General features: G+C 37.8%; 1 protein-coding gene across 1 annotated transcript in view; it reads right to left on the bottom strand.

Annotated features, from left to right (window-relative positions):
* Positions 1-21,032, bottom strand: part of SEPTIN14 (septin 14) — a 76,288-nt gene that overhangs the window by 20,842 nt on the left and 34,414 nt on the right. Inside the window, exon 5 of the mRNA XM_028110125.2 lies at positions 18,353-18,514. Within this exon, the coding sequence (XP_027965926.2) occupies positions 18,353-18,514 (162 nt within the window). The remainder of the gene's footprint in view (positions 1-18,352; positions 18,515-21,032) is intronic.

Raw genomic sequence — 21,032 nt, forward strand, 5'->3', positions numbered from 1 at the left:
TTCCTTTTTGTTTTTTATTTTTATATATTGTTTATATATTATCTTTCTTTTTTTATTTTCTATTTTTTGGGGATCTAGCTGCTGCTGCTGCTTCTGCTGCTTCTTCTTCTTTTGATCTAGCTTCTTTTAACAAGCAGACCAAAACACAACCAGGATCTAGTTTGTTTTGTTTTGTTTTGTTTCCAGAAAAAAAATGACAAGGCAGAGGAATTCACCCCAAAAGAAAGAACAGGATATAGAACGAATGACCAGGGATTTAATCAAAACAGATATATATATATATATAAAAAGATGTCTGAGCTAGAATTTAAAACAATTATAAGGATACTAGCTGGGCTTGAAAAAAATCATAGAAGAAACAAAAGAATCCCTTAATGCAGAGATAAATGAATTAAAATCTAGTAAGACTAAAATTAAAAATACTCTAAATGAGATACAAATCTCATTTGTATGCAGATCATAAAAACAAGGATGGACAAGTAAAGGAACAATTCCATTATATAGAAGATAAAATTATAAAATAATGAAGCTGAAAAGAAGAGGGAAAGAAAGGTAATGGATCACGAAGGTAGACTTAGGGAAATCAGAGACTTATTAAAATGCAATAACATTTGTATCATAGGAGTCCCAGAAAATGAAGAGAGAGAAAAGGGGGCAGAAGGTTTATTTGAACAAATTATAGATGAAAACTTCCCTAATATGGGGAACGATGCAGACGTCAAAACCCAAGAAGCACAGAGAACTCCCGTTAAATTCAACAAAGGCCAACATTGCCAATACATATCATAGTCAAATTCACAAAATACACAGACAAGGAAAGAATCCTGAAAGCAGCAAGAGAAAAAAAAGTCCTTAACCTACAAGAGAAGACAGATCAGATTCACAGCAGGTTTGTCCACAGAAAGTTGGCAGGCGAGAAGAAAGGATATACTCAACAAGCTGAGTGGGGAAAAATAGGCAGCCAGGAATTCTTTATCCAGCAGACTGTCATTCAGAATGAAGGAGAGATAAAGAGTTTTTCAGACAAACAAAAACTAAACTTTAAGGGGAACTCTTTGAGTGGAGAAAAAAGATCAAAAGCAACAAAGACTAGAAAAGACCACAGAACATTATGAGAAACACAAACTCTACAGGTAGCACCATGACACTAAATTCTTACCTTTCAATAATCGCTCAAAATGTAAATGAACCAAATGTGCCAATCAAAAGACATAGGATATCAGAATGGATTAAAAAAAAAAAAAAACAAGATTCATTTATATGTTGCCTGTAAGAGACTCATTTTAGACCTAAAGACACCAGCAGATTGAAAGTGAGAGAATGGAGACCATCTATCATGCTAATGGACATCAGAAGAAAGCTGGAGTAGCCATACTTCTTTATGACAAACTAGATTTTAAAACAAAGACTGTAACAAGAGATGAATAAGGGCATTATATCATAATTAAGGGGTCTATCCATCAAGAGGATCTTGCAATGGTAAATATTTATGCCCCCAAATTGGGAGCACCCAAATGTATACATCAATTAATAAAAGATATAAAGAGACTCATTGATAATAACACAAACAGTAGGGGACTTTAACATCCCACTTACAGCAATGAACAGATTGTCTAGGCAGAAGATCAACAAGGGAACAAGGACTTTGAATGACATACTGGACCAGATGGACCTAACAGATATATACAGAACATTTCATCCTAAAGCAGCAGACTACATATTCTTCTTGAGTGCACATGGAATATTCTACAGAATAGATCACATCCTGGGTCACAAATCAGCCCTCAACAAGTACAAAGAGATTGAGATATCATGCATATTTTCAGACCAAAATAATATGAAACTGGAAGTCAACCACAAGAAAAATTTGGAAAGATCTCAAATACATGGAGGTTAAAGAACATCCTACCAAAGAATAAATGGGTTGTGGTGCCTGGGTGGCTCAGTGGGTTATGCGTCTGACTTCAGCCCAGGTCATGATCTTGGGGTCCTGGGATCAAGCCACACATCGAGCTCCCCCTCAGCAGGGAGTCTGCTTGACCCTCTTCCCATGTCCCACACCTCACTTGTGCTCTCTCTCACTCTCAAATAAAGAAATGAAATCTTAAAAAAAAGAATGAATGCGTTAACCAAAAATTAAAGAAGGATTTAAAAAATACATGGAAACAAATGAAAATGAAACCACAAGAGCCCAAAACTGTGAGGATGCAGCAAAGGGAGTTCTAAGAGGGAAGTACATTGCAATACAGACCTACCTGGAAAAGCAAAAGTCTCAAGCACAAAACATAAACTTAAACCTAAAGGAGCTAGAAATGGAATAGGAAATAAAGCCTAAAGCCAGCAGAATAAGGGAAATAATAAGACTGCAGCCGAAATATATGACACAGAAACAAAACAGTAGAATGGAATTAAAAAACTGAGAGCTGGTTTTTCAAAATAATTAACAAAATTGATAAACACCTAGTCAGACATTCAAAAAGAAAGGGAAAGGACACAAACAGATAAAATCAGGAATGAAAGAGAAGAGATCACAACCAACACCACAGAAAAACAATTATAAAAGAATACTATGAAAAATTATCTGTCAACAAATTAGGCAATCTGGAAGACATGCATAAATTACTACCAAAACTAGAGCAGGAAGAAATAGGAAATCTGAACATACCCATAGACAGGAAAGAAATTGAGGCAATAATCAAAAATCTCCCAACAAACATGAGAACACACTTATCTCCCAAAGGTTTTGAACCATTGTGTTCTCATTTTCATTTGTTTCCAAGTACCAAGTATTTAAAAGAATTAATACATATTCTTCTGAAAATACATCACAAAACTAGAAGTGGAAGGAAACCTTACAAACTCATTCTATGAGGCCAGCATTACCTTGATCCTAAAATCAGACAAAGACCCCACTAAAAAGGAAAATTACAGTCCAATATCCCTGATGAACATGGAAGCAAAAATTCTCACCAAGATACTAGCTAATAGGCTTCAACAGTGCATTAAAAGGATTATTCACCATGACCAAGTGGGATTTATTCCTGGGCTGCGGGGATGGTTCAACATCCACAGATCAGTCAACATGATACACCACATTAATAAGAAAGGATAAGAACGATATGATCTTCTCAAAAGATGCAGAAAAAGCATTTGACAAAACACAGCACCCTTTCCTGATAAAAATACTCCACAAAGTAGGAATAGAGGGAACACACTTCGACATCATAATGTCCATATATGAAAGAGCCACAGCTAATATTATCCTCAATTGGGAAAAAATGAGAGCCTTTCCCCTATAGTCAGGATGAAGACAAGAATATCCACTCTACAAATTACCATTTAACTCAGTACTGGAATTCTTAGCCTCAGCCATCAGACAACAAAAATAAATGAAAGGCATCTAAATCGACAACGAAGAAGTAAACTTTTCACGATTTGCAGATGAAATGACATCCTCTCTGGAAAAACCAAAAGACTCCACCAAAAAATTGCTAGAACTCACAGAGGAATTCAGCAAAGTGGCAGGATAGGAAATCAAAGTGCAGAAATCTGTTACATTTCTTTTTTATTTAAATTGAATTTGCATAAGCAATAGCACGGAGGACCACAGAAGAAGGAGGGAAATCTGAAGGGGGAGAAATCAGAGAGGGAGATGAACCATGAGAGACTATGGACCCCAGGAAACAAACCAAGGGCTTTGGAGGGGAGGAAGTGGGGGAAGGAGATAACAGGGTGATGGGTATTAAGGAGGGCACATGTTGTGATGAACACTGGGTGTCATGCATAACTGATGAACTGCTGAACACTACATCAAAAGCTAATGATGTACTTACTATACAGTGGATAACTGAACATAATAAAAAAAATTAAAGTTCAATAATTCAACTGATAAATTATTGAACACTACATCTGAAACTAATGATGTACTCTATGTTAGCTAATTGAATTTAAATTAAAAAATAAATTCAATTAACAAATACTGTATTACTTTCAAGGTAGAGTTCAGTGATGCATCAGTTGTATATAACACCCAGTGCTCATTACATCAGGTGCCTTCCTTAATGCCCATCACCCAGTTACCCCATCCCTCCACACCTCCTCCCCTCCAGCAAAACCTTTGGTTTCTTTCCTATGATTAAGAGTCTCTTAGGGTTTATCCCCCTCTCTGATTTCATCTGGTTTTATTTTTCCTCTCTTCCTCTATGATCCTCTGTTTTCTTCTTAAATTCCACGTGTCAGTGAGATCATATGATAATAGTCTTTCTCGGACTTATTTTGCTTAGCATAATACCAGCATCTCTGTCATGTTCCTGACCTTAAGGGAAACGCTCTCAGTTTTTCCCTGTTGAGGATGATATTCTCTGTGGGCTTTTTGTAGATGGCTTTGATGATATTGAGGTATGTTCCCTCTATCCTTACACTGCGGAGAGTTTTAATCAAGAAAGAATGCTGTATTTTGCCAAATGATTTTTCTGCATCAATTGAGAGGATCGGTTCTTGTCCTTTCTTTCACTACTATAGTGAATCACATTGATTGATTTGTGGATGTTGAACCACCCCTGCAGCCCAGGAATAAATCCCACTTGGTCATGGTGAGTGATCCTTTTAATGGACTGTTGGATCCTATTAGCTAGTATCTTGGTGAGAATTTTTGCTTCCATGTTCATCAGGGATATTGGACTGTAATTTTCCTTTTTAGTGGGGTCTCTGTCTGGTTTTAGGATCAAGGTAATGCTGGCCTCATAGAATGAGTTTGTAAGTTTTCCTTCCATTTCTATTTTGTGAAGCAGTTTCAGAGGAATAGGTATTAATTCTTCTATAAATGTTTGGTAGAGGGCACCTGGGTGGCTCAGTTGGTTAAGTGACTGCCTTCGGCTCAGGTCATGATCCTGGAGTCCCGGGATCGAGTCCCGCATCGGGCTCCCTGCTCGGCAGTGAGTCTGCTTCTCCCTCTGACCCTCCCCTCTCTCATGCTCTCTCTATCTCATTCTCTCTCTCAAATAAATAAATAAAATCTTTTAAAAAAATGTTTGGTAGAATTCGACTGGGAAGCCATCTGGCCCTGGATTCTTGTTTGTTGGGAAATTTTTAATTGTTTCTTAAATGTCTTTGCCAGTTATGGGTCTGTTCATGTTTTCTATTTCTTTCTGTTTCAGTTTTGGTAGTTTATAAATTTCTAGGAATGCATCCATTTCTTCCAGATTGCCTAATTTGTTGGCATATAGTTGCTCATAATATGTTTTTATAGTTATTCGTATTTCTTGGGTGTTGGTTGTAATTTCTCCTCTTTCATTCATGATTTTATTTATTTGGGTCCCCTCTCTTTTCTTTTTTGAAAAGTCTGGCCAGGGGTTTATTGACCTTATTAATTCTTTCAAAGAACCAACTCCTACTTTTGTTGATCTATTCTAGTGTTCTTTTGGTTTCTATTTCATTGATTTTTGTTCTAATGTTTATTAATTCTCTTCTCCTGCTGGATTTAGGCTTTATTCGCTGTTCTTTCTCCAGCTCCCTTAGTTGTAAAATTAGGTTGTGTATTTGAGACCTTTCTTATTTCTTGAGAAAGGCTTGTATTGCTATTTACTTCCCTCTTAGGACCACCTTTGCTTCTGCCCTAAGGTTTTTGTTGTTGTTTGTTTATCTGTTTGTTTTTTGCAGCTGGACCCTTGGCGCCAGAAGTGAGAACCCCCTGGGGCTTGCCCCCTCCCACCTTCCTCACTGAGACAGTGAAAAAACAATAAGAGTAGTGGTATTTCACTGGCAGCCCACAAGGCTGGTGGACCCCATCCTGCCCCCCACCCTGGGACAGAGGGATGCCCGGGGGCATCCCACTTATCTCCCAAAGGTTTTGAACCATTGTGTTTTCATTTTCATTTGTTTCCATGAGTTTTTTTAATTCTTCCTTAGTTTCCTGGCTGACCCATTCATTCTTTAGCAGGATGCTCTTTAACCTCCAAGTATTTGAGTTCCTTTCAAATTTCCTCTTGTGATTCCATTCAAGTTTCAAAGCATTGTGGTCTGAAAATATTCAGGGAATAACCCCCATCTTTTGGTACTGGTTGAGACCTGATTTGTGAGCCAGTATGTAACCTATTCTGGAGAATGTTCCATGTGCACTTGAGAAGAATGTGTATTATGTTGCTTTAAGATGGAAAGCTCTGAACATATCTTTGAAGTCCATGTGGTCCAGTGTGTCACTCAAAGCCCTTGTTTCCTTTTAATCTTCTGCTTAGATGATCCGTCCAATGCTGTGAGTGGGGTGCTGAAGTCTTGTATTACTATCAATGTGTTTCTTTAATCTTGTTATTAATTGGTTTATATAATTGGCTGGTCCCATGTTAGGGGCATAAATATTTACAATTGTTGTATCTTCTTGTTGGATAGACCCTTTAATTATGATATAGTGTTCTTCATCTCTTATTACAGTCTATGACTTAAAATCTAGTTTGTCTGGTATAAGGATAGATACTGCAGCTTTTTTTGAATGCCATTACCATGATAAATGGTTTTCCACCCCCACACTTTCAATCTGGATCTAAAAGATTCTAAAATGAGTCTTTTGTAGACAGCAGATGGATAGGTCTTGCTTTTTTATCCGATCTGATAACCTGTGTCTTTTGATTGGAGCACCTAGCCCATTTACATTCAGAGCAACTATTGAAAGATATGAATTTAGTGCCATTGTATAACCTGTACAGTCACTGTTTCTGTATAGTGGCTCTGTCCTTTTCTGGTCTATGTTACTTTTAGGCTCTCTCTTCACTAAGGATCCCCTTTAATATTTCTTGCAGGGCTAGTTTAGTGATCACAAATTCTTTTAGTTTCTGTTTGTCCTGGAAGCTCCTTATCGCTCCTTCCTTTTTGAATGACAGCCCTGCTGGACAAAGTATTCTTGGCTGCATGTTCTTCTCATTTAGCTCCTGAATATATCATGTCACTCCTTTCTGGTCTGCCAGGTCTCTATGAATAGGTCTGCTGCCAGCCTTATGTGTCTACCCTTGTAGGTTAAGGACCTCTTTTCCTGAGCAGCTTCCAGAATTTTCTCTTTATCTCTAAAATTTGCGAGCTTCACTATATGCTGAAGTGTTGACCATTTTTACTGAATTTGAGAGGGAGGGGTTCTTTCTACCTCCTGGACTTGAATACCTATTTCCTTCCCCAGATTAAGGAAGTTCTCAATTATGATTTGCTCAAATATACCTTCTGCCCCTCTCTCTCTTTCCTCTTCTTCTGGGACCCCAATTATTCTAATACTGTTTTGCTTTATGGTATCACTTATCTCTCAATTTCTTCCCCTCATGATCCAGTAGTTGATTATCTTTTTCTCAGTTTCTTTATTCTCCATTATTCTGTCTTCTATATCACTAATTCTCCCTTCTGCAACATTTATCCTAGTAGTTCGAGCCTCCATTTTTTATTGCATCTCATTATTAGCCTTTTTATTTCAACATGATTAGATTTTAGTTCTTTTATTTCTCCAGAAAGGGATTTCCTAGTGTCTTCTCTGTTTTTTCAAGCCCAGCTAGTATCTTTATAATCATTATTTTGAACTCTAGTTCCACAATCTTTCTTACATCTATACTGATTAAGTCCCTGACAGTCAGTACTGCCTCTTGTTCTCTTTTGGGGGAATGATTCCTTCTATCTTGTCATTCTGTCCAGAGAAGAATACACGCACAAGAGAACAAAATACTAAAATAGCAACAACTACCCCCAGAGAAGTATAGACTAAACAAATCAGAAGGGACCAGAAACTGAAAAGAGAGAGAATAGAATCAGACAGGTGAACAGAACAGAGCAATAAATAGATTCCAGGTGTATTTTGATCTGCTTGTTAGAAGAAACTATATCCCAAAATTGTAAAGAAAGATATACGTATACAAAAATAAAATTATATACAATAAAAGGATAGAATGTAATTGTTAAAATGAAAATTAAAAAATACTTTTAAAAAGTTGATAAATAAGAAATTAGTTGAAAAGGAAAAAATATTAAAGTTGAAAGACTAAAGAATCATGAGAGAAAAAAAAACATGAATTCTATATACCGTTTTCCCCTAATGCTGCAGTTTTGCAGTTCTCTGTGATCTCAAATCTCTGGGCCAGAGATTCCTGCACTGCCAGGAATTTCTTTCTGGAAGGGGGCAAGATGGCGGCAGAGTAGGGGACCTCGTTTCATCCAGTGCCTCGAATTTAGCTGGATATCTATCAAACCATTCTGAGCACACATGAATTCAACCTGAGATGTAAGATTTATCTGGATCTCCACAAGCAGAAAAATGACTACTTTTTGCAAGGTAGGAGGTGCAGAACCTTGAATCTTCAAGGGAAATATCCGAAGTTAAGTGGAGAGGGGAGGGAGCCTCCATAAGCCAGCCACTGGAAAGTGATATAGCACCAGAGCAAAAAAAACCAGGACCCTTGGAAATCTGCTCTAGTGAGAGGCACTCCCTTCTGAAAAGGGCACAGGGGGCAAATAGGGCAGAATTTGAGGTGAATCACTGTGGTCTCAGGATTCCAGGAGACTCAGAAAGAATGGGGGAGTCTAAACTGATAGAGTGCCCAAGCAGGGGAGTGGGGAGACTGGTTATGGTCAGTGAGCCCAGAGGGGACTTTCAGTTCCAGTCACCATAAACCACAAGCTGAGCCAGTAGGAAGACCGCATTCTGCCTGACCACGCTGAAAAGGACTAGAAGGTATGGGCTGTCTAATTTCCTAGGGGAGAAACAGAACAGCTTGTGCCCATAAGAGGGACAGCTCTTGGGGCAGTGTGGCCCATGAAGGGATGCTGGGGCAGCACCCAGCTGTGGAAGAGGGTACATGTGCAAGCCCATGGCTGCTAGAAATTGCAAAGTCACAAAGTGCAGAGATGCTCACGGATCCCCATGACTCTTGCGGGAGAGGGGCAGTGGGCATGAATTTCATGAGTCTGTGGAGGTTGGTAGTGCAGAGGTGGAGATGGATTGGCCTGTAGGACTTGTTGGGGGGCTACCACAATGTTTAGGCTCTGGGCTGGAGATTCCTGCACTGCCATATTTGCTCTGACCCTCTAAAGAGAAGTGGAAAGATGCCAGGGAACAAAATCCATGCAGCCAACCAGATTACATTAAGCCCACACCCGTGACAAGGGGAGGGGCAACTCCACCCAGGCAAAGATGCCTAAGAAACCCAGCAGCAGGCCCCTCCCCCAGAAGACAGACTGGAAGAACAGGTGAATGATAAGCTTATTTCCCACAGGACTGTAAAACTCCAGCACCAGGGGAAAATAACAGGGAGCTCCAGGTGTTCCCTCACGACTCACTTATACTTCAGGCTAAAATTTTACATTTCTTTTTGAGTTTCTTTTCTTATTCTTTTTTTTTTTTGTAACCCTGCTCCCATTTCAAAAGAATTCATATTTCCCAACCTATGTTTTTAAGTCACTTCTTAACTTTTATTTTCTTTTTCACATATATCTTTTATAGATTTATACCCCATACTAGCCCGTTTTTCATTCTATTCAATTTTATCTTGATATATACATAATTTCTGATTTCTTTGCAATTTTGGAATATAGTGTCTTCTAACACACAGACCAAAAATCAAGCAGGAATAGGCAGATTACCCTGCTGTGTCCACCCTGAGGGATTATAATCTCTCTCCCCACCTCCCCCTCTTTTTTTTTCTCTCTCTCTCTTTTCTTTTTTCTTTTGTCTTACTGATTTGGATCATCTTGGCTTTGGTGGCATATCTGTGGTAGCGTTCGACCACTTCAGATTTTTTCTATGGTGCATTTTGCTTGGGGCGTGGTTGATATTTTGGACTCTGTCCATTCCCTCAATGATCCCTCAACAGAATGAGGAGGAGGAGGAACTCCCAACAAAGAAAATAACCAGAGGCAATGTCCTCTGCCACAGAACTAATGGATATAGACATAAGCATGATGGCAGAGATAGACTTCAGGATAGCAATCATGAAGTCAATAGCTAGGCTGAAGAAAAGCATTAGTGACAATATAGAAACTCTAAGGGCAGAAATGAGATCTAATCAGGCCGAAGTTAAAAATGTTATGAATGAGATGCAGTCTAAACTGGATACTCTAACAGCCAGGGTAAATGAGGCAGAAGAACAAATTAGAGATCTAGAAGATAAGCTGATAGAAAGGAAAGAAGCTGAGGAAGATAGGGATGGGCACTAGTAGCCCATGGAAATAAACTTAGAGAGGTCAATGACACAATGAACATTCCAATGTCAGAATTATTAGTATCCCTGAGGGGGTGGAGAGAGAGAGGCCTGGAGGTGTAACTGAGCAAATCATAGATGAGAACTTCCCTAATCTGGAAACAAGCATTCGTGTCCAAGAGGCAGAGAGGACCCCTCCAAAACCAATAAAAATATATCAACACCCTGACATATAATGGTGAAGCTTATAAATCTTAGAGCCAAGGAAGCCTATCCTGAGAGCAGCTGGGGGAAGAGATTTCTTGCATAGAGAGGGAGGAACATCAGAATAACATCAGACCTATCCACAGAGACCTGGCAAGCCAGAAAGGGCTGGCAAGACATATTCAGATACTAAATGAGAAGAACATGAAGCCAAGAATACTTTATCCAGCAAGGCTGTCATTCAGAATGGACAGAGAGAAAAAGAGTTTCCAGGACCAGCAGAAACTGAAAGAATATGTGACCACCAAGCCAGCCCTGCAAGATACATTAAGGGGGATTCTATAAAAGAAGAAAGATCCCAAGAGTAATATGCACCAGAAATTAACACAGACAATCTATAGAAACAGGGACTTTACAGGCAATATCATGGCATTAAATTCATATCTTTCAAAAGTTACTCTCAAAGTGAATGGCCTAAATGCGCCATGAAATGGCACAGGGTTTCAGATTGGAGAAAAAAGCAGGACCCATCCATATGCTGTCTACAAGAGACTCATTTTGAACCTAAAGACACATCCAGACTGAAAGTGAGGGGATGGAGAACCATTTATCATGGTAATGGCATTCAAAAAAGCTGGGGTAGCAATTCTCATAAGAGACTAATTAGATTTTAAACCAAATACTGTAGTAAGAGATGTAGGGGGACACTATATCATACTTAAAGGGGCTATCCAACAAGACAATCTAACAATCGTAAATACGTATGCCCCCAGTGGGAGCAGCAACTACATAAGCCAACTAATAACAAAAATAATCATATTGATAATAATACATTAATAGTAAGAGACATCATCGTAGATATATACAGAACATTCCACCCTAAAACAACAGAATACTCATTCTTTTCTAATGCAGACAGAACTTTCTCCAGAATAGATCATATACTGGCTCACAAATCAGTACCAAAAGATGGGGTTATTCCCTGCATGTTTTCAGACCAAAATGCTTTGAAACTGGAACTCAACCACAAGGAAAAATTTGGGAGGAATGCAAACACTTGGAGGTTAAAAAGCATCCTGCTAAAGAATGGATGGGTCAACCAGGAAATTAAAGAGGAACTTAAACAATTCATGCAAACCAATGAAAATGAAAACACATTGGCTCACAACCTAGGGTATACTGCAAAGGCGGCCCTTAGAAGGAAGTACATAGCCAACCATGCCTCTCTCAAAAAGGTAGAAATATCCCAAATGCACAAGTTAACCTTACAACTAAAGGATCTGGAGAAAGAACAGCAAATAAAGCCTAAACCAAGCAGGAGAAGAGAAATAATAAAGATTAGAGCAGAAATCAATGAAATAGAAACTGGAAGAACAGTAGAAGAGATCAATGAAACTAGAAGTTGGTTTGTTGAAAGAATTAATAAGATCAATAAACATCTGGCCAGACTTACCCAAAATAAAAGAGAATGGACCCAAATTAATAAAATCATGAATGAAAGGGGAGAAATCACAACTAGTACCAAGAAATAGAGACAATTATTAGAACTTATTACCATCAGCTATATGCCAAAAGCTATGCAATCTGGAAAAAAAATGGATGCTTTCCTGGAAACTTATAAGCTACAAAGACTGAAACAGGGAGAGGTAGAACATCTGAACAGACAAGTACCCAGAAAGGAAATTGAAGCAGAAATCAGAAATCTCCCAAAAAACAAGAGTCCAGGGCCAGGTGGCTTCCCAGGGGAATTCTACCAAACATTTAAAGAAGAAATCCTACCTATTCTACTGAAGCTGTTCCAAAAAATAGAAATGGAAGGAAAACTTCCAAACTTGTTGTATGAGGCCAGCATTAACTTGATTCCCAAACAAGAAAAAGACCCCATCAAAAAGGAGAATTACAACCAATATCCCTGATGAACATGGAGCCAAAATACTCACCAAGATACTAGCTAATAGGATCCAACAGTACATTGAAAGGATTATTCAGCACGACCAAGTGGGATTTATTCCTGGGATGCAAGAGTGGTTCAACATTCAGAAATCAATCAACATGATAGAGTACATTAATAAAAGAAAAGACAAGAACCATACGATCCTCTCAATTGATGCAGAAAAAGCATTTGACAAAATACAGCATCCTTTCTTGATTAAAACTCTCAAAGTATAGGGATAGAGGGAACATACCTTAATATCATAAATCCATCTATGAAAAGCCCACAGTGAATATCATTCTCAATAGGGAAAAAATGAGAGCTTTTCTCTTAAGGTCAGGAACATGACAGGGATGCCCACTCTCACCACTATCATTCAACATAGTACTAGAAGTCCTAGCAACAGCAATAAAAGAACAAAAAGAAATAAAAGCATTCAAATTGGCAAAAAGAAGTCAAACTCTCTCTTTTCGCAGATGACATGATACTTTATGTGGAAAACCCAAAAGACTCCACCCCCAAATTCCTAGAACTCATACAGCAATTCAGCAACATGGCAGGATACAAAAATCAATGCACAGAAATTAGTTGCATTTCTATGCACTAACAATGAGACTGAAGAAACAGAAATTTTAAAAAATCGATCCCATTTACAATAGCACCAAAAACCATAAGGTACCTAGGAATAAACCTAACCAAAGAGGGAAAGGATCTATACTCTAGAAATCACAGAACACTTATGAAAGAAGCTGAGGAAGACACAAAGAGATGGAAAAACATTCCATGCTCATGGATTGGAAGAATAAACATCGTGAAAATATCTATGCTGCCCAGAGCAATCTACACTTTCAATGCCATCCCCATCAAAATTCCATTGGCATTTTTCATGGAGTTGGAACAAACAATCCTATAATTTGTATGGAACCAGAAAAACCCCGAATTGCCAGGGAATTGTTGAAAAAGAAAACCAAAGTTGGGGGTATCACAATGCTTGACTTAAAGCTATATTACAAAGCTGTGATCAAGGCAGCATGTTATTGGCACAAGAACAGACATAGATCAGTGGAACAGAGTAGAGTCTCCAGAAATGGACCCTCAACTCTATGGTCAACTAATCTTCAACAAATCAGGAATGAATATCCAGTGGAAAAAAAATCTCTTCAACAAATGGTATTGGGAAAGTTGGACAGCCACATGCAGAAGAATGAAACTAGACCATTCTCTTACACCATACACAAAGATAAATTCAAAATGGATGAAAGACCTCAATGTGAGACAGGAATCCATCAAAATCCTAGTGGAGAACATAGGCAGCAACCCCTTCAACATTGTCTTTCAAGACATGTCTTTCTTTCAAGACATGTCTCTAAAGGCAACTTCTTTCAAGACATGTCTCTAAAGGCAAGGGAAACAAAAACAAAAATGAACTATTGGGATTTCATCAAGATAAAAAGCCTTTGCACAGCAAAGGAAACAGTCAACAAAACTAAGAGGCAACCCACAGAATGGGAGAAGATATTTGCAAATGACACTATAGATAAAGGGTTGGCATCCAAGATCTATAAAGAACTTCTCAAACTCAACACCCAAAAAGCAAATAATCCAGTCAAAAAATGGGCAGAAGACATGAACAGACACTTCTCCAAAGAAGACATACAAATGACTAACAGACACATGAAAAAATGTTCAACAACTCTAGCCATCAGGGAAATACAAACCAAAACCACAATGAGATACCACCTTACACCAGTTAGAATCACAAAAATAAACAAGACAGGAAACAAGTGTTGGCCAGGATGTGGAGAAAGGGGAACTCTCTTGCACTGTGGTGTAAGCTGGCACAGCCATTCTGGAAAACAGTATGGAGATGCCTCTAGACATTAAAAATAGAGCTACCCTACTACCCACCAATTGCACGACTAGGTATTTACCCCAAAAATACAGATGTAGTGAAAAGAAGGGGACATGCTCCCCAGTGTTCATAGCAGCAATGTCCATGATGGCCAAACTGTGGAAGGAGCCAAGATGCCCTTCAACAGACGAATGGATAAAGAAGATGCAGTTCATATATACAACGGAATATTACTCAGCCATCAGAAAGGATGAATACCTACCATTTGCATCGACATAGATAGAACTGAAGGGGATTATGTTAAGTGAAATAAGTCAAGCAGAGAAAGACAATTATCATATGGTTTCATCATATGTGGAATATAAGGAATAGCGTGGAGGACCACAGGGGAAGGGAGGGAATACTGAATGGAAAGAAATCAGAGAGGGAGACAAACCATGAGAGATTGTGGACCCTGGGAACCAAACTGAGGGTTACAGAAGGGAGGGAGGTGGGGGATCAGGTAACGGGGTGATAGATATTAGGCACGTGTTGTGATGAGCACTAGGTGTTATACCCAACTCTTGAATCACTGAACCCTACATCAATATTTTTGATGTACTATATGTTTGCTAATTAAACATAATAAAAAATTTTAAATAATAAAAATAAAATTTTTCAATGAAAACAAACAAACAAAAAACACTTGGTATTAGGATGTTCCTGCTGATCTTCTGGTGGAGGGTTCTGTTATGCTGATTATCAGGTGTCTTTGCCCCGTCAGAATCGCACCGCCCTTGCCAGGAGGCCAGGCTCGTTGTGAATGCCTTCAGATTACCCTATGTGGCTTTTGTTCCCTGAAAGCTTTCTGCACCACTTTAGAGGATGAAAATCAAAATGGCGGTCTCCCAATCTCCAGCTGGGGATCTGAAATATTGCACTCACCACCTCTTCAGTGAGTCTTCACAGAAAAGTAGTCAATCACTCTTGTCTCCCAGCTTTCCATCTACACTCTGTGTTCACCCAACCTGTGACCAAGCATTTTTATCTCAGGCTCCTGACCCAATTTTGAGTCTCCAAACTTTACAGACTCCTGTGGCATGCACCTTCACCACTCCCCCTGGGGGACAGAGAGGAGTCTTGCCACGGTTCTGTCTCTTGTTGGGCCCCTGCTTGGAGAGTGGTTGCCTGACCGACCAAGGTTTATGACTTATGGCAACACAGCTGAAAGCCCATTCCTGGGCTCTCTGTTTGCAGTTGGCTTCCCTACTCCACTGTTTGGGAACTCTGCAGCACTCAGGCACCCCCATTCTTTTTGTGACTTTAGGGAGCCTGAGACCACACTGTTCCACCTAGGATTCTGCCCACTTTGCCACCTGAGTGCCTCAGACAGGAATATCCCTCACTGGAGCAGACATCTAAAAGTTTTGATTTTGCACTCTACTGCTATATCACTTTCCAGTAGCGGGCTTATGGAGGTTCCCTCCCCCGCCCCCATGGTTTATCTTGATATACGGCCTGGGATTCCTTGCAAAAAGTAGTTGGTTTTCTGTTTGTAGAATTGCAGCAATTCTTTTCTTAGATCTCCAGTTGAGTTCACAGGTGTTCAGAAAGATTTGATAGCTATGTAGATGAATTCCAGAGGCCAGACAAAATTAGGGTCCCCTACTCCTCTGCCATCTTCCTCTTAAATCTGTTACATTTCTATACACCACTAATGAAGCAGCAGATACAGAAACCAAGGAATCAATCCCATTTGCAATTGCACCAAAAATGGTAAGATACCTAGGAATATATCTAATTAAAGAAGTAAAAAATCTATATTCTGAAAACAATAGAACACTTATGAAAGAAATGGAAGAGGATGCAAATAAATGGAAAAACATTCCGTGCTCATGGTTTTGAAGAACAAACATTGTTAAAATTTCTATTCTACCCAAAGTAATCTACACATTTAATGCAATCTCTATCAAAATACTACCAGTGTTTTTCACAGAACTAGAACAAACAATCCTATAATTTGAATGGAACAAGAAAAGACACCAAATAGCCGAACAATTGTGAAAAAGAAAAACAAAACTGGAGGCATTACAATTCTGGATTTTAAGCTACGTTACAAAGCTGTAGCCATCAAGACAGTAAAGTACTGGGGTGCGTGGGTGGCTCAGTCAGTTAAGCATCTGCCTTCAGCTTAGGTCATGATGCCAGGGTCCTGGGTTCAAGCCCTGCATTGGACTCCATGCTCAGTGGGGAGCCTGTTTCACCCTCTCCCTCTGCAGCTCCCCTTGCTTGTGTTCTCTCTCTGTCAAATAAATAAGTAAAATCTTACTTAAAAAAAAAGACAATATGGTACTGAAACAAAAACAGACATATAGATCAATGGAACAGAACAGAGAACCCAGAAATGGACCCTCAAATCTATGGTCAACCAATCTTCAATAAAGCAGGAAAGAATATCCGAAGGGAAAAAGACAGTCTCTTCAACAATGGTGCCAGGAAAACTGGGCAGCAACATGCAAAAGGGTGAAACGAGACCACTTTCTTACACCATAAAACAAAAATAAATTAAAAATCGATGAAAGACTTAAATGTGAGACTTAAATCCTAGAGAACACAGGCAGAAACCTCTTTGACCTCAACCTTGCAATTTCTTATTAGACATATTGCCTGAGGCAAGGGAAACAAAAGCAAAAGTGAATCATTCAGACTTTATAAGGATAAAAAGCTTCTGCACAGCAAAGAAACCATCAACAAAACTAAAAGGTAACCAATGGAATGGGAGAAGATATTTGCAAACGACATATCTGATAAAGGGTTAGTATCCAAAACCTATAAAGGACTTATCAAATTCAACAACCAAAAAACAAATAATCCAGTTAAGAACTGGACAGAAGACAAAAATAGACACTTTTCCAAAGAACATACAAATGACTAACAGGCACATGAAAAGATGCTCAACATAACTTATCATCAGGGAAATGCAAATCAAAACCATGATGATATACCACCTCATACCTGCCAGAATGGCTAAAATTAACAAGACAAGAAACAAGAGGTGTTGATGAGGCTGTGGAGAAAGGGGAACAGTTCTCCAAAAAATTAAACATAGAATTCCATAAAATCTAACAATTCCACTTCTTGGAAGGTACTCAAAGTAATTAAAAGCAGGACTCAAAGAGATATCTGTACAGACATTAAAGGACAAATATTGTATAATTCTGTATTCAGGAACTACCTTGAATCGTCAAATTTATAGACAGAAAGTACAATGGTGGTTTCCAGAGGCTGATGGGAGGGGTGATGTGGAGTTACTGTTTCTTAGATACAGGCTTTCAGTTTTGCAAGGTGGGAAAATGGTTCTGTGGATAGATGGTGATGATGGGAGCACAAAAATGTGAACGACTAATACCCCTCCACTGTACACTGTAGAATATTTAAGATGGTAAATTTCATGTTATGTGTATTTTCCATAATTTTTTAAACTCTTAGAAGAAAACATAAATATTTATTACCTTGGATTTGGCAAAATATTCTTAGATATGACACCAAAAATATAAACAACAACAACAAATAGATAAATTGGACTTCATCAAAATTAAACCTTCTGTGTTTCAAATGAGAGCAAAAAGAAAGTGAGGAAATGACCAACAGCTTGGGAGAAAATATTTCCAAGTTATATGTCTCATAAGTTACTTATATCCAGAATACATAAAGAATTTACAACTCAATGATAAAAAGATAAAAGCTCACTTAAAATGGATCTTTTCCATTTTCCAGATCCTTATAAAATGGATATAAGCAAACATTTCTTCTGGGAAGATATGCTAATAGCCAATAAGTACATAAAGAGACTAAATATCATTAATTCTATTCATATGATATGTCCAGAACAGAGAAATCATCGACAGAGAATGAAGTTGATTAGTGGTTGTCTATGGTTGGTAAGAAGGAGATCTGACAGGTAGTAGAGGAGAGGAGAGGACAGGAGAGGGGAGGGGAGGGGAGGGGAGGAGAGGGGAGAAGAAGAGAGAAAGAAAGAAAGGTGGGTGGGAAGGGGTGAAGGGGAGGGGAGTGGAGGGGAGGAGAGAAAAGAGATTTCCCACAATAGATTTTAAAGTCTCTTTGTCAGATACAAGTGACAATTTATTACTAATATTGTTACTTACAAATTATATTTTTATTCCCACACAAAATACAATTGATATTCAATAGTTAAAAGCTTACATTCATTGAGGAGTTCATCTGAGCAGTAGTTTTATCATCTATTGGAAACTGATATATCTGGATGCCATTACTAACCAATTCACTCATTATTTTACACTTGAATTTCTGTAAATCATTTTTAGAAATTGTATCTGCTTTGGCAATCAACGGCACAATGTTCACCTGTAAATAAAGAAGCAAACAAAATCTCACCATTGAGGATTTGTTGTTAATCCTGGAATTTTTATGTCAAAACCTCACAATCTCTGACAATAAATTTTTACAACTAGATAATCACTGGCTACTACCATACCTTCTTCACAAAATGGCTTTCCAAAATCATCATTACTTTTGAAGATTAATCTTTTATCAGAATTCAGGTTTAGAAGTTTCAAATTTCTTTTCTCAAACTTTCTTAGACTTTCAACACATTTGGAGTTAGTAAAATGTAAGTAGTAGAATAAGATAGTCAAATTAATTCATCATCAATTTAATTTCTTAAACTGAGTACTAAAAGTCAGAAGAGACTTTCATCAATACTGTACACAAATTAATTTTATCCTTCTACATGTCATTCATTTTCATTACCTTCTCCATAAATCCATCTTCGTAGATATATTTGCTTGTGTTTTCCAAAGGCCACCTAAAATAATAGACCCTTTTCTGTTACCATACTCTGAAGACTGAGTGTATGTGTATATGTGCATAATACCTTGCTCACAAATATCTTCATTTATAATTTGTAAAAAGGTACGATTTCTAAATTGCATATTTGAGGTTGAAATTTTATTCATAAGTTTTTCTTCCTAGTTCTACAATATGATCACTCCTGTCTCCATGCATTTACATTTTAACAATTAAACTTTGTAGAAATTAAAAGTGTGCAAAATTATAAAATGTTTTATTGCTGTTAAAGTATCTTATTAAATCATAGCTATACAATGTCAAGTTCTGTGATATAGTAAGAGTGCATAAAAGTCAGCTCTAGGTATATTGTTTTTGTTTTAGAGTCTTCAAAGTATATTTAAAAAATCCTTGTACAAATCTAGGGCCTCAATATAACAGTGATGTTCAAATTTTTATCTAATTTTAGAATCTTAAATAATACCTTCCACAGTAAAAAGCACACAACTACTAAGGTAGGTTCAAGTCTAACATAAATATCTTGGATTGTATTGCTGAGAAAGCTATCTTCTAATGATAGTAAAACCTTAACACAACAAATGACAATTTTCCATGTTAATAATTCTTTAGGTGTTCAGATTTGAGGAATGAAAGTCACTTATTGCAGAAGGGAACTAGGCAACATAGAAGAGAAGACAACACACACACACACACCACTGCTCATCCCTTTATGTAATGTTCCTGTAAAAAAAAATAGTAATTTTCTATATCTGGAAATTGTTTAATGAAAAGAGCTACCCATAAAATTAAAAGTAAAACTGTGTGTCCCTGGCAACTGAATATAGTAATACTCAAGAAACTGAGGCAGCTCTTGATTTTAACTAGAAATCTAACTTCTTTCAACAACTTGGTGACATATAAGATTAGGTACAAAATTTTTTTCCAGTTTGAAAAATACATAGCAAAGGTCAGGCCTTCTTTGATAAAAACAAACCAAATTTTAGAACTTTTTCTCTCTTCAACTTAATAAAGTGTAGAGAAGAACACATGACATAAAAGTTTCTTTCACATGTATATTTACCCTCCATTGGAAAAAATATATACATACATATTACATTCTGAATACTCTGTGATAGGACCATTAGCCAGGATCATGAAAACTTCATGATAGTCAAATTAATTCATTATCAATTTAATTTCTTAAACTGAGTACTAAAAGTCAGAAGAGACTTTCATCAGTACTGTACACTAAATTAATTTAGTGGTACCGCACAATCAGTGGTAACAGGTAATGTTAATGGGATTGTTTTGTACTACTGTAGAATGAATTCAATTTTAAAAATACAGACAAATTACCACAACCTCTATGACTTTAATCACAAAAAACCATAAATTTTTATTTTAATATTTTTTAACCTTTATCTTATTTTCCTAATACATACCTAATTAAATTTTTCTGGAAAGCAAACTAAGGTTGAAATTTATCAAATGCTCTTATGTGCTGAATGTATCATCTCTCCCCAGTGCATATCATCTCTCCCCAGACCCTAACCCCCAGTATCTCAGAACAAGACTCTTTAAAGAGGTGATTAAGTGAAAATAAAGTCATTAGAATAGGCACTAATCCAATGAGACTGGTGTGCTTATAAGAAGAGGAAACACAGACATATAGAAACATCAGATATGTGCAGAGGAAAGACCATGTGAGGACATGGTGAGAAGGCAGCCATCTATCACTCAAAAAAAGAGGTTTCAAAAAAAAAAAAACACCTTGGTGACATCTTCATCTTGGACTTCCACTTCCCATAACTGCGAGAAAATTAATTTCTGTTGTTTGAACTACTAAGTTTGTGGTATGTTGCCATGCCATCCCTTGGAAACTAAGAGCAGTGCTTTAAAAATTAACAGAAAAAATTATGTTTGGGGGTGCCTGGATGGCTCAGTTGGCTAAGTGTCTGCCTTCAGCTCATGATCCCAGGGTCCTGGGATCAAGCCTTGAGTTGGGCTCCCCATTCAGAGGGAAGCCTGTATCTCCCTCTCTCTCTGCCTGCTGCTCCCCCTGCTTGCACTATCTCCC

This window comes from Eumetopias jubatus, unplaced genomic scaffold, assembly GCF_037043125.1.
Source record: "Eumetopias jubatus isolate StellerSeaLion01/CBP00866 unplaced genomic scaffold, mEumJub1_p1.0 scaffold_12, whole genome shotgun sequence".
NCBI lineage: Eukaryota > Metazoa > Chordata > Mammalia > Carnivora > Otariidae > Eumetopias > Eumetopias jubatus.